Here is a 15,253-nt window from a genome sequence, read left to right on the forward strand (position 1 = left end):
ATGTGAGAGCAGCTGGGGAGAGCGCTTCAGCCAGATGTTCTCACTTTTAGGTCGTCGCCTTACTGACCACAAAAGGTACTGTGTGCTTTTGGGTTACCGTCAGTGAATTCCAGAGAACCACTGCAAGTCAGAAAAAATGAGCGCCAAGTCTCAGAGAAGCCACTTGTCATTATCTCGTATGTGTGTGCACCTCTCCGTCTGTCTACGGCTAATCTGGCGTCCTGCTGCAGCAAACTGCGTGATATTTTGGGTGTCCAGCTACGGCCGCATGCTCAAGTACCTCGCGTAGTTGCGATGACTCTCACTCCTTCTCAAAACACCTTTTATTGCCTGCTTTTACTCTGCCATTGACTCCTTACTCACTACTTTTAACCGCACCGGTATGGCGCTGCTAGTGCGTTTAGCTAACAGCTAATGTTGCTAACTACCACTGCACACACTGCTGCGTATCTCTCGGCCTGTTGATCTGCAGCTCAGTTTGATTGCTTTGAGCTGTGTGTTTAGCTAACAGCTAACAGCTAACGGAACTACCGGTACGTGCGCTGCTGAGTACCTCACCGCCACTCAGCCGCTGCCAGGTGGGCAGACAGCTCGGGGAGTTACATTTTGTTTTGGAGTGTTTTCCGACGCCTGACAGCCCATTAGTGCTTTAGTGGGGCCAGATAATTATGGGCTGTATTCAATCAATCACACAATAGAGCAGTGGTCGATGGAGACTCGCCTGGCGGGGATCTGCACCCGACTTGAGTGCACCGTAATTGTTTTTTTGACATGCAATGTTTCTTAAAGAGAGCTGAAATGCTACGACTGCCTCGACAGCAGATCCTCCAAAAAAAGAAAAGAAAAGAATCACACTCAATCTCTTGTGCCCTTGACGTTTGCAGCCCTCAGCCATCACTCTTGTGTCAGGCTCAGCGGCTTCACACACTTCTGACGTCCGTGTCCGTTGGATGTGGTCGGCTGATGACACGACTCCCTCTCAAGGGAAACCGAGCGCTGACGTTTCCTGCATGCTAGATTGTGGTTTCTCTCTGAGTCCCTCACTCAGACAAACCACACTGCTTGTTTTTGCACGCCGCTAAAAAAGACAACGCTTTTTCGCAGTGCTGTTTTTATCATACGTGGGTCTATTATTGCTAGTTCACGAAATGTTCTCAACCACATTATTTTTCTGAGCCATGTTGTGTGCTCGACATTGATAATTCAGAACAACCGACGCTCACGGCGGGGAAGATGACGAATGTGAGAACAGGAGCACCCATTTCCCCGGGCGTTGGGAGTGTTGACGGAAGGCCCGAGGCTGTGTGCATCTTGTCGGGTTTGGGAAGAAATTGGGTGAAAAAAAACTATTGGAAAAATAAAAAGGAGGAGATGGGGAGAGCTTCAAAGCGGATCTCGCTCCCACATGACAGGATATCATTAGCGATGCTAGCGGCGCCGCTCTACAGATGGTCAGTATGCCGGTCGGTCCGCCGCTTAAATCCAGAAATATCTCGACATCTATTGGGGTTGCCACAGGCGTTCGTGATGCCCAGAGGGTGAAAGGAAACGGACTTCGTTGTGTGATTACGAGCATGTCGACATTTGTGTTTTTTAGCGAAATGCGTCTTGACAACTGTCGAATGAACTGCTTTGAACTCTAGTAGCGATATCGGCTCATGGCTTCAATAACTACGCATGAAGAGGCTCGGATGTTTTGGAGAATGGCATTTTATCACTGAGCACTGAGTAGTATCATCGTCCATTTCAATAACAGACTTTCTTTTAATCAGTATTCATTCTGGTTTGGAGGACGCAGCCGAGCTGTTGACGTGCACGGACAGAATCCTTCCAACAAGTCAGACCGTTGAACGTTGTTATCTCCAATAACAGGCACTGGTCTGCATCTGGGTTATCTCGGTCATAAGGGGGTGGGGAGATGGCGGCTCATGAAAAAAACAACCTCACCCAGTTATTGTTTGAACTTTTCCTGTTGCCTGTGTTCGCCGTCGTATGCTCCAGATGTCCCAGACGGCCGGTCGGGATCGCTCGCTGTCTGCAGATCTGCCGACACCAGTGTTGGGGGTAACGAGTTACAAAGGAACGGATTACAGTAACGATATTACTATTATAGGTAACGAAGTAAAGTAACGCATTACACTCAAAATATTGGCAACTACACTACTTTACAAGACCCCAGTAACGCGCTTTCCTGCGTTACCCAAGACATTTTTACCAGTCCGAAAAGTTCTCTTTTAGTGGCGCGCGAGTCACACGACACTTCCTGCATGAACAATAGCAACAAGCTGCTAGCTAGCGCTGCTACTGCCCGCGTCCCCTCTGCCCAAGTCGGGTGTCGAGCCTGGTCCCGCTACCTTCGGTGGTTTTCGGGGAGCTAGGGGAAGTTAACTGAGAGCTAGCGGAAGTTAGCAGGGAAGTGACGGAGCGCTAGCAGGAGCCCCAGCCGGCTACAGCGGGGAGCTAACGGGGACTCTGACCGAAGGTAGTAGCGGCTCGTAACCCGACGTTTACGGTAGATTGTTCATGCAGGAAGTGTCGTGTGACTCGCGCTATTATTATTATTGGAAATGATATTAATTAATAATAAATTATTATTGAAAATGTATCTAGTAACTAGTAACTAGTTACTTTTTCTGATTAACTACCCCAACTGAGCATGAAACACAGACACGACACACACCCGGTCCTCCAGGGCCGCCGCCAAGGAAACCTGCAGAGCCGCTCGGTGTCGACATCCTCGGTGTCTGAGGCCCTTCGAGGGGCCGCTGGCGGGCAAACGAACCCGTCAGCACGGAGGGTTTTAATCGCCTTCCTTCCCCCCCTGTTGTTTCATGAGAGTAATCACGTTCACATTTTTAGTACATCACAAAACACACAGGACCAAACCAACAGCTTTCTGTGAAGGAGGAATTTATTTTTGCGTCTCTGCTTCTATATTAATGTCTTTATGATGCAGCCAACATCATAAAAGGTTTTAAAAAAACAAGCAGCAGTGCTGTCTAGAAGTGTGCTATTAAAAAGACTGCATTATTATAACAGCCTGCCTCTGAAACACTACCCCAAAAAAATCTAAGCCTGGAAAAAAAAAAAAACAACATTGTATGTCCATCACGTCCCTTAAATAAGCACCGGTGCCGGCTCCTATTGTCATGGCAGGTAATCCTCTCTTGATCCTGATTTAGTCTCTCTGAGTGGTACAAATCAATCCTGGGGCCACTTGGGGGAACAAACAAAGCACAGTGATCTTGGTTTGATTGTTATCATTTCTACCAAGCCTGCAAAAATGTGTCGCAAATAGAATATATTTCTACATTTACAGTATATAAAGCTTTTTAGTAACTTGTAAAAAGAAGAAAAACAGAAGACCGGAGACGTAATCAGAAGGCACAGCGAGACAGTGTGTGTGTGTGTGTGTGTGTGTGTGTGTGTGTGTGTGTGTGTGTGTGTGTGTGACGGTGGAGGAACATTTTGTCCACGGAGAGAAGAGATACCAGGAAGGGCTTGATTGTTTTTCCCCCCTGAGAAGGCAGCGTGTTCGCTCCTGGATTGGCAGTCGGTTTACAAATAAAACCAGCAGACGCAAGGCTCCGAACAATGATTGGACTTAACTCCCCCTCACCCGCCAGACCGAGCGCCGATTCTCATTCAGTCTGTTGGCGTTACAAGATGGCCGTACTTCATTAAATTACACGTCCTCCAGCCCCGCCCCCCCGGCCCCCCGGCCGCGCTACGCGGCGTCGTACTTCTGCAGGGCCTCCTCCAGCTTGCCCGTGATCTTCTGGAAGAAGGCGATCTGCTGCTGCAGGTAGTGCTGCATCTGGGACTTGAAGTCGCGCACGCGGATCTGGTGGAAGTGCTGGATCTCTGCCAGCGTGGCGCAGGAGATGATGTTGCAGCGCTCGTCGATGCCGTCGGCCTGCGCCCGGTCCATCTTCCCCTCCTCCACGTGCTTCTGGCTCTCCTTCACCTTCGTCAGGGCTCCTGGGTTTTTTTTGGGGGGGAGAGAAAAAACTATCATCAGGATTAATGTTGTTGTTGTAAGTGTTTCATGAGGAACATCTACGCCATTTATTTATCAATGTTCAATCGGACAGATACTACCACACACACGCAGACACACACACACACACACACACACGCACACATACATACGCACACACACACGCAGACACACACACACACACGCACGCACGCGCAGACGCATGCACACACACACACACGCGCGCACACACACACAAACGCAGACACACACACACACACGCATGCACAAACACACGCACACACATACACACGCAGACACACACATGCACATACACACGCACGCAGACACACACACACACACGCAGACACACACACGCAGACACACACACACACACGCGCACGCACACACGCGCAGACGCACACATACATACACACACGCGCGCACGCACACACACAAACGCAGACACACACGCGCGCACACACACAAACGCAGACACATATGCACAAACACACACGCATGCAAAAACACACGCACACACATACACACGCAGACACACACATACACACGCACACACGCACACACAAAAGCAGACACACACACACGCGCAGACGCACACACACATACACACACACGCGCAGACACACACACACGCACACACACACATATACACACAAACGCAGAAACACACGCACACACATACACACACAGACACACACACACGCAGACGCGCACAAACACACGCACGCACGCACATACACAAACACGCAGACACACACACGCATGCACACACACAAACACACGCACACACACTACTTTTTACCATGTGGGGAATCAGTAGGCTACATTAAAAAAAAGGAAACAACATTGAACTCTTTTTAACAGGAAAGTGAATCAATCATCTCGAGATGATTTGCTCTGAAGATGCAGGAGCACAGCTGGACAGTAAATGTTTAACTTCAGGGAACCGGCTGAAAATAGTTTCGATGAACAGTTTGTTCCAAACTCCCTGAGAACCAGAACCAGAGCCACGTCTTGGGGAATGTGAGGGGGCCCGGCTCTCAGAAACCCCCATTACAGCGTGCCACTCCACCGGCCCTTTATGAACAACCATTTAAGGGGATTTTACTGCCAGTTTGATTCCATCTAGCAATGATTGTTGGCAAGTTCAAGGCCGTGATATGAACATGGCCGACTGCCAAGGAAACGTGAGCACGTCCAACCCGTGAGCTGCAGCTCTCCTCTAGTGCCGATGCCACAGTGAAGCATTCAGAGAGCAACGCAATAAGACTCTGATACTGCTATTAGTTTGAGTCGCTCAACAGCCATGTCTCTTCTCATAAATCACGAGCGGGTTGCTAAAGGTAATCCACCTTGTTGTGAGCAGATGTAGAAGCAATGGTTTAGAGAAAGGACATGCTATATATGTCCCTTTTAAGTTAGCTTAGCTTTAGCTGGCTACGCTCGCTACGGCTGACAACCTACAGGTCGTTTGTAGAAATTAAGACTTTTGTCAAATACTTGATATTTCCCATTGCAGTCATTTGCTGGTTACTGACGGGTTCAGCTGTTGGATATGTCTTCGGTCGCATGCTGAGGTTTTAGAGAGAAACTATGAAGTAAATCCAGGATATCACGTCATGCGTCATGAGAGTTTCATACCAGGAAAAAGGGCCCCTAGCTGTCGTCACTGTGGATGGAGGCGTGATGTTTTTTCACACGTATGAAACCGTGAACTCTGGACTAAAACAACCAGCCGACTACTTTCCAGACAGACGCTTCTACGGGAGCAGAGGGCGAGGTCAAAACACCAGGAGCGGATTTAGGCTGATACTCTCTGACCGAGTCATGGAAGAAATGTCCCGTGTAATGAGTTCGGAGCTGAAACGCGAGGGGAACTGACAGGTTGTGACCTTCTGTCTGATCTATGTACTTAGCCATGTTTACACGTCACGGCTGGAGTCAGAGGAAAGAAAGAAACCTTCCTCTGGGCTCGTGACGTGAGTGTGCTTACACGGTTACTCAGCTAGTGTTTTTCTTGGAATTTCTTGCTCGTCACAAGTGATTTCCCCAATCTTTCAGTTGATTTGTGGGCCGACAAAATGAGATATGTCTGCCTTTTTGGTGAATTCATTTGTAGGATGGGTGCCCTTAACCTTTTAAGCCCCATGCTCCCCAGCGCTTGATTTCGCCCCCGCGCCCATTATCGGACAAAAAAAAAAACATACTGCAGCCCTTTTGAGAAGACATCGGCTCTGTACGAAATAATAAAAGTAATCGTTAAGTTTATGTACTTATGTACATTCCAATGACTCGCCGTCAGTCCGTCCATTTTTCCCGCCGCCCGTAAGGTTTCACAAAAACCTTCATGAGTACCCTTTACAACATCGGGTTTCACCAATAAAGACATCTCCGTAACCGCCCGGGCTTGTAGGAGTCTAACAAAGCAATCCACATCCATAGTAGTCCACTAATACCTGAAAGTTCCCAAAACGTCCAGAGAGTTTTCGTTTTACGCGATCTTATGTTTCCGGGTCCAGAGGCCCTCAGGTTTTGTTCATGATCTTGGAACCACGTCAGACAGCACCGGAGGAAGCTACTGAAGAGAACGCATCCGGGCATGCCCATGGGAAATGTAGTTCTCTCATAAAAATGTTAACTTTTCCATTTCTGAACCGATTTACACAGTTTTTCCCCCTATAATACCTTCGAATCACCCCAACACTTTGTTTTTATGGGATCTTTAGAGCCTGTTATTTCCAAAAAGGTGTGTTATTAGTATGTGGGACCTTGGTAAAGGTCCAAAAGCACACATTTTGAACATGTCGGAAACCGCTCGAAAAGCATTTTCGGCCAATCTTGCTTAGATCTTGCTGGTTGTTCATAGCTATGATCAAAATATGTTAAAAAAAGTGTTTTTCTTTGAAAATATACTTTTTTTTCACAAAGAAATTCTGAAAAAAAGATATAACATAATAAAGTATTATAACTAATTCGGGGTTCATACGACTACTTGAACACGGTGAACCTTGAAAAAAAGGACCTACATCGGTCCTGCGGGGCTTAAAAGGTTTGAAGGCGTGCGAAGCAGGACTTCCTGTATTGACCCAATCGGGGGATTTCCTCGCCACTATGCGAGCCTTGAGCTCCGTTGAAAGTCTGATTCAGCTCGCTTGCTTCCTGAAACGTGAGCCCGCCTCACCCTGCTTCTGTGGACCCTGGAGAGTTCAGTACGGCTTCCCATCTTCCACTCGGTGTGTGTGGAGCTTTACTGTATATTACGGCACAAAGGGTGAAACAAATATGTTGACAACCAACCCTCCCCCCCCCCGAAAAAAGACACAGCTTTCTTCCCATCCCCAGCCAGTCGGCCCTCTTTGCCTTCTGGCGGTTGCTCCCTCAGCTGCAGTTTAACCCAAATCTTTGAAATTCCTTTAACGCACAGCAGATTGGACGCGACAGAAAGAGAGGCAAAGATAACGCGGAGAGAGAGACGGGGAACAAACACAGCCGTCCAAAGACTTGATCCTAAAGGTGTTAGTTTACCTTTAAAGGTCTCTGGCGGCCGGCTTTTTAAAAGCTCTGCTAATGGACTGAGGAGAAAGGGTTGTTGCCATGGAGACTTTGAAGGAAAAGGACAAGAGTTCAGTCAGAGAATATGGTGTCAGCAAACTGTGACATGCAGACGGCCACATTGTTTCCACTGAACTCTTTTCTCTGCTGTGAAAACAGCCAAAAAGACGCAGAGTCTGTCGAGTGCAAATGGGCGATCTGTTTTTCTTCTTCATTTTTGAGACAATTTCCTGAATCATCTCTTGCTTAGAGAGGAACTGCACACTTCAACGTGTTTTAAGCCTTAAACTAAACGATATGCCTCCACTTGGTCTGGTGTTAATTTCGAAATTTCATGGTTGAAAATGGCTCAAAAGAGCAATCTACTGTTTAAAATCCACCCAAGTCGGTTCACGGCCCGTTCTAAGAGAGTCTAAGACGGGTTGGGACTAATCTTACTGCGTATATATCGTTTTTACTTTTTAACGGTTACGGTAAATCATTCAAATGTCATATAGCTTTTTTTTTTAACCCACCTATTTTTAGGCCTCTGCTCAAAAATGTCATCCCCAAACTAAACAAGGGTGTATCTCTTCAACCACTATAATAAAAAGGTACATGTGAGATTTTGTTCAGATGTGTAAATATCAGTCTATATGTTACTGGTTAAGAGTAAATAAAGATGAAAAGGTTTCAGGTCCGCCAATAAAAAAAATCACTTTCAGGATGATTATTTCTTTGAAAAGATGCAGCTGTAAGGTCCAACTCTAACCTAAATCATAGCTCAATATGTGAACATTCACTAACCCAAATCATAGCTCAATATGTGAACATTCTCTAACCCAAATCATAGCTCAATATGTGAACATTCTCTAACCCAAATCATAGCTCAATATGTGAACATTCTCTAACCCAAATCATAGCTCAATATGTGAACATTCTCTAACCCAAATCATAGCTCAATATGTGAACATTCTCTAACCCAAATCATAGCTCAATATGTGAACATTCTCTAACCCAAATCATAGCTCAATATGTGAACATTCACTAACCCAAATCATAGCTCAATATGTGAACATTCACTAACCCAAATCATAGCTCAATATGTGAACATTCTCTCTGCAAAGGTTGACTTTGATAAAGTGAAGCAGAACAAAGCTACAGAGGGCTTTTATTAAAAAAAAAAAAAATCATAAAACAAGCTATGATTTACAGTTTTATATAACAATCGCTCAGTTTCCCGCCCCTAGGGTTTTAAATTGGTTATAAAATCATGTTTTTAGTTCTTCAAAGGCGCTGTGGGAACTGATGCCGGTCTTCTGTCGAGGCTCGTGCAGCTCAGTGATTTGCTGCCGTTACACTTTAAGTGAAGTTACACTTTAATCAGCCGTTTAGTCCGAAGTGAGCGGAACATGTGCATCGTGGTTTCCCAGAGACTAAGTTGAAAAATTCCAAGTGCTTTTTTTTTGTCCAAAAACCTAAAGATTTTCCATTATAATTATTAAAAAAAATACAAATCTGAGTTTATGAACCAACCGTGTGGTCTGGCGTGCACATTTCATCACAATGGCAGCAATGCTAAGTTGCATCTTGACGTCTTCTTGCGCAACTTCTGCTTCCGCCTTCCTTTGCGGCCCCAGGTCTCAGGCCCCAGGTCTCAGGTCTCAGGTCCCAGGTCTATAATGCTTCCTTGTTAATATATTGGAGATACTACGGATTACAGCATCACCCTCCCACACTGACCCATGAGCTCATCTGCAGTGTCAGGCTGTGAAAAAGAAAACAGATGAGGAAATCTTCCCTGGGTACGGAGGTGGCAGCCGGCCCTCCTGGACTCCGTTGGTAAACAGCGGCTTCAGCTCTTACATAATCCCCGTCCTCTGTTACACAACACCGAGCGATGCCTGTGACCTGAACAGCCGGAGGCAACCCCCCCCCCCCCCCCCCCCCCCCCATCACGTCACCCGTTCGGCTCACCGGCGGACATTTAAAACGACCCGTGGCAACAACGCACCAGACAGACGCCGAGACGGCTGACTCAGCAGGAAAGACACAACGTCTTTTGTGAACCGGCGCTTTCCCCTAACTCCACGGGTCATTGTTTTATCTGCTCAATAGATTTAAGTTGGCGAGGGAGAGGGAGGGGGGCGTGAACACGGCGGAGCAGGAAAGCTTTTCACCGGCTGTCATTACTTATTAACTTCATCCCAACACATCACGGATTCACCATCGCCGTCTTTGATTGACGGCAAACTGATTCCATTACAGAGACAGACATGTGTAAAGTGGAGGATGTGAACGCGGTCGAGGACGTTTCCTCTTTGAGTGTTCATCAGTGTGCCGGCGAAGGCTTGACATCCTTTTCAAGCGGGTGGAGCTCGATCATTTGAGCTGAAAGTCAACTACACGTTTTTCTTTTCCTAGAAGGAAACTCTGCAGGCAACATCACATGTTTGCCTAACAGGAGTAAATGTTTGAACAAGGACGGGCTGCGTTTTCGATATTGGCTCCACAAACAGAGATGTGATCACAATGTTTTTCACACTCTCTCCGTGAGCCGCCGGCCCGAGTTCCCACAGCGCTGTGCGTCCGATCGAACGCTTCCTCTTGAGCTTTAATTACCCAAAAAAGAAAATGAACCTCTTCTCTGGTTACTCTATCTTTGGGTTTGCGAACAGCGAGCTCTTATGAAACCCCCTCTCCTCCCTTCCTCTTTCTCAAGAGCCTGAAAGAAGCAGAAACAACAGAACCCCAGTCCGGACTAAAATAAAACATAATGTCCAAACATAACGGAGACGTGAAGCTCGATAAGTTTTCTGAAAGCAACACCAGGTATGATGTCGATACCGCGGGCCTCCCCTCCCCCGCTAATGGCTCATGGCGCCCCCCCCACACCCAGAGGAGCTGCCGATCGATGGGGTGATGTCCGGCGTCCCTCTGAGGGACGGCTCCCATTTCACTGGGCATTTCCAAGAGGGATGAAACCCTGTCTGCGGCTCCAATGAGGCAGACATCGGGTTGACGGGGCGATGCTTTGGCAGGCTTCCTCCTGGAGAGACAACCTCCTACACCGGGTCGGAGGCCGCACTTTCAAACCTGAACTCAATTCTTGATTATCGCGCGAGTACAAGCACCGCTGAGCCCCGGCCGACCCGACCCACGTGGACGGTTTTCTGTTTTCTGTTTTGTCCCGGAAATGTCACGAGACCCACCTCGTGACAGAGGAACGGCGAAGCTTTTATGTTCAAATATACGCAAGACAGAGATAAAAAAGGGAAGACAAAAGTATCATCATCAAACAATGATACCCAAGAAACAATTCAGTGTTCATGGCTTCATAAAACATGTAAAAACCACACCTGCTCTTGCTAATTACAGTCATTTTGCACGCCGTGTTAATGGTTGTCAAGTGCCGAGCTGATTCCAGATGAGGAGGCTGGAGAGCGTGGATGAGTACCTTCTCAAACCAAAGGATGTTTTTGAGGAGCAAGCGGCCATTTCTGCTGTCGAGAAGGAGGGAACTGGCAGATAGCAGCCGAGAGGCCTCGTGGTGCGAGCGCTTACACAAACATCCTGCTTTTTAGCTCTTACTTTTCCTAATAGGAATGAATTAGGAATTCAGTCTTCACTGGCATAATGATAAGGGGGCGGTGGGATGCACATATTAAAAGTAAAAGAAAACCGAGCTGGAGGACCTAAACGTCCTCCATCCTCTAAAAGAAACACGTCATTTGGGTTTCAACACATTTTCCATTTCGGCTCCTTCGGACCTTCTTATCTGTGGAATCAGGACTGAGCTCGTCACACCTTATTGTCTGCCTTATTTGGTGTGTGTGTGTGTGTGTGTGTGGGGGGGCTGATTTGAGCTGACTGGGGACATTTCTTAGCTGCAGCCTAAAGACGTAAAAGTGATAAGCCGAGATGTCGTCAGACAGGCATCACCTGGTGATATGCGGGTCATTTCTTATCTGCAGAACTATACCGGTACATCACGTTCACGTGTGCTGACATGTCTTTTTCTCCCCTTTAGTGCAGAATAAACATAACAATTTTGAAGTCAAAGTAATCAAAAGAAGTATTTTCAGCGACACAAACCCAGAGTAATCTGATTAAGACGATATTTTTTACAATAATGTAAAGTGAGATGTAAAAACTAAATCTTCAAACAATATTTCCCCAACCTAAATATTTCACATCAGATTTTCTGACTAATTGAAAGTTATTATGGGCTTGTTATTTATCAATTCTGACGCCTTACATGTGCATCACGATGTGTGATTTCCTCGCGATGTGATCCCACTGAATAATCAGCCCTTTAAAAACAAATATATATATATATATATATGCAGATAATGCTCTAACTTATATATATATATATATATATATATATATATATATATATATATATATATATATATATATATATATATATACACACAAGTTAGAGCATTATCTGAACATTTTAGGCCATGCAAGGAGAAGGATTAGATCACACCATCCTCTGTGCATATGGAGCCCCATATATATATATATATATATATATATATATATTATGGGGGATTCAAGCTGCAGATGAGTGTGAGGCCCTCCGAGCCGACACTAATATCTAATATCCTGTATGATGTGACACCCTGTGATGGGTAAATCAGACACACGGTTGGCACAAACCGGGCAGCGGCATGCAAACGCTGCCGATTTGTTTTGCAAAGCGCCGCAAGATTATAATTTTTACCTTGAACCTGACAGCTTCCTTTTGCTGTGGACAGCAATTCAAACAAAAAGCCCCTTTGCTTGTCTGTTTCCCAGCAAGCAGAGCCTCAGCTAAACTTGTGGTGCGGTTTGTGAGGTTTGGGGACCAGATCTATGACTCATATGTACCATGCTGTGCACTGAGGGGGGTTTCCTTGTCTCCTTGACACCTTGTCTCCTTGTGTTGTTTTGGATCCTCCACACCTTGGTGAAGTTGTGGGTTTACAATAGGCATTGTCTTTAACATCACCAGTGGGTGACAAGTGTATAAAAACGTGTATGCCAGGTGTGTGTGTTGTGTACCTTTCTGCACGTGGATGATGTCCGGGTAGTTCGCCAGGTGTCCCTGGTACAGAGCCAGCAGATCCATGATCGGGTCCAGGTCCTTGCTGGGCTGCTCGGCGAAGTACTCCCCGACGGCCTCGTACGCGTCTCCGGTGAAGGAGATGGCCTGGTTGAGGCCCGCGGAGTACGCCTGCTGGTCCATCTCGAAGGCCTGGCCGAGCACCTTGAACGACAGCCCCACTTTCTGGTACTCCTTGCGGAAGCCGGCGATCTGCTTGCGGGCGAACTCGTTGGCGGTGGCGCTGAGCTGCAGCGCGCCGTCGTCCATCCGCTTGGTGAAGCCCCGGAACCCGTCGATCTTGCTCTCCACCTCCTGGAAGTCCAGCGGCGCCGCCGGGGTGCTGATGGTGAGGAAGAAGTTGGCCCCGACCATCTCGTCCTTCTCCGCCTTCCGCTTGCCCAGCTTCCAGGCCTTCTCGTCGGCGCTGTTGCAGCGCAGGAAGTGCTGGAAGACGTCGCAGCGCGCCAGCACCGGGTGGCTGGTCATGTGGCTCATCCACCACGCGAGGCCCTTCCTGCGCTTGGAGATGAAGTCCTCCTCGAAGCGGCCCGTCGCCTGCTTCTCCGGGATGTGCGGCACCGAGATGACGGGGAACTTCTCCACCAGCCGCGCGTACAGCCAGTCGAAGTGCTTGTAGCGGCGGTTCACCTGCGTCTGCGTGTGCGTGGGCGTCAGCTTGTAGGAGATGTAGCTCTTCATGCCCTTGAACTTGGTCAGCTTGGTGGGGTCGTCGATGGTGCACGCGAACGGGTACGGGTTCTCCTGCCACTCGGGCCCGTGCGGGCCCAGCACCACGCAGATCTTGTCCCCGTCCTTCACGAAGCCCGCCGCCGCCTCGCCGAGCACGAACGCCTCCCCGCCGGACTTCACGAAGGTGGAGAAGCGGTTCAGGTTCCGGCTCACCGTGGCGGAGCTCTTGGCCTGCTGCGCGCTGCTGCCCCTCGCCGCGCAGGACGTGGACACCCGGTACGTGGACGGGCCGTTGCCCTCGAAGTCGTGGTACCTGCCGCCCCCCGCGGTGCCCGGCTCGTCCGCGACCGTGGAGCTGTCGTCCCAGTCGTCGTCCCAGTCGTCGTCGCTCCCCTGGCTGGGCTGCTGCTGGTACGTCTGCTGCTGCTGCGTGGGGGCCGAGAAAGTGGCGAAACTGGGCGCGGGCGGTTTGGAAAAGTTCTCGACTTTATTCGGAGGCTTATTCGAGCCGTCGAAGCCTTCCGGCGGGATGTTGGCGTAGCGGGAGTCCTGGTACGTGTCCCCAGATGTGCCGACGCCAACGCCGCCGCTGTTGTTGTTGTTGAGCGCGGAGGCGACGTCGTTGCGCAGGACCTCCACGTAGGACGCCGGGAACAGCCCCCTCTCCCCGCGGCTGTTCGTCCCCTCGAACCAGCCGTCGATGTCCTGCTCGCTGTACAGCGTCAGCACCTCGTTCTCCCGCACCGACACCTCCCCGGGGTTCTCCGAGCTGAAGTCGTACAGCGCCCGGGCTCTGAGCGCCATGATGGGAGGAGGGAGAGCAGGACGGCGGCTAGCGGGCAGCCGGACAGCCCAGCCGAAAACTCCTCTTCACAACTCCGCGTCCAAAACTTCTCGCAGTGAGAGAGAAACACACACACATGCACGCACACACAGGGGGAGAAAATAACAAAAAAAAACTGTTTATATCCCTCCTTCCTCCCGGTCAAACATGAGAGGAACCCGCGGTGTTTTTTTTTTTAATCCGGAGGTCGCAGCGCGTGGAGCTGCAGCGCATGTGTATATATCTCTATACCTGTATATATCTCTCGCTCTATATATACATATATATATATAACTGTATATCTCCAGCAGCTCCGCTCCGCTGCTCTCCCTCCGATCCGCGTCGGTCGCTTCTGCCCTCGCGCGCCGCTGGCTGCGCAGCGAGCCCGCACGGCGGTCCAGGCTGGGTAGTCGAGGGCGGAGCTCCAAGATGCCGCAATCCGCCCAGACAACACGAATCAAGCCGCCGGCGAGGGGGGCGACAGGAGCGGAGCGCAGTCCAGACGGTCAACACAACACGAGTACACGATAACCAACACTAACACACAATAACTAACACACAACAACCAAACACATGGCACGCGAGCCTCGCCGCCCTGTGACGACCGCTTTTCCGCATTTGCCTAAATACTGAGGCACGTGGAGCACACACTGCTACAAGTGAAAGTACACACACACACACACACACACACACACACACACACACACACACACACACACACACACACACACACACACACACACACACACACACACACACACACAATACAAGAGTAAATGCTGCAGATGTTTCTTTTAAATAGGCCCACTAATGGGTAGTTTTAATCTATAGTAATGCATCATAATTTATTGGTTGGTTTATATTTTGGATTAGTAATTAATTCCTAAGTACTAACTAAAGCTATCGACAATCAAATACATACAGTGCAGTTAAAAAAAAGTATTTGCCTCCCCAAGTGCACTTGGATTGATTTCATTCACTGCTGACATTACTGTATATATATATATATATATATATATATATATATATATATATATATATATATATATATATATATATATATATATATACACACATAGCAAGTTTGCTGCTATGTTATTAATGCTATGAATCT

At 48.3% G+C, this 15,253-nt stretch overlaps 1 protein-coding gene across 1 annotated transcript; it reads right to left on the bottom strand.

The window, feature by feature from the left end:
* Window positions 1–2,941: 2,941 nt before the first annotated feature.
* Window positions 2,942–14,120, bottom strand: snx18a (sorting nexin 18a; the record flags this gene model as incomplete). The annotated part of the gene is made up of 2 exons (XM_079222017.1): window positions 2,942–3,981; window positions 12,584–14,120. The coding sequence occupies 2 exons, from the start codon at window positions 14,118–14,120 to the stop codon at window positions 3,728–3,730; spliced, it is 1,791 nt and encodes a 596-aa protein (XP_079078143.1). The 3' UTR covers window positions 2,942–3,727.
* Window positions 14,121–15,253: the final 1,133 nt, after the last annotated feature.

This window comes from Taurulus bubalis, assembly GCF_910589615.1.
Source record: "Taurulus bubalis genome assembly, chromosome: 8".
Lineage (NCBI taxonomy): Eukaryota > Metazoa > Chordata > Actinopteri > Perciformes > Cottidae > Taurulus > Taurulus bubalis.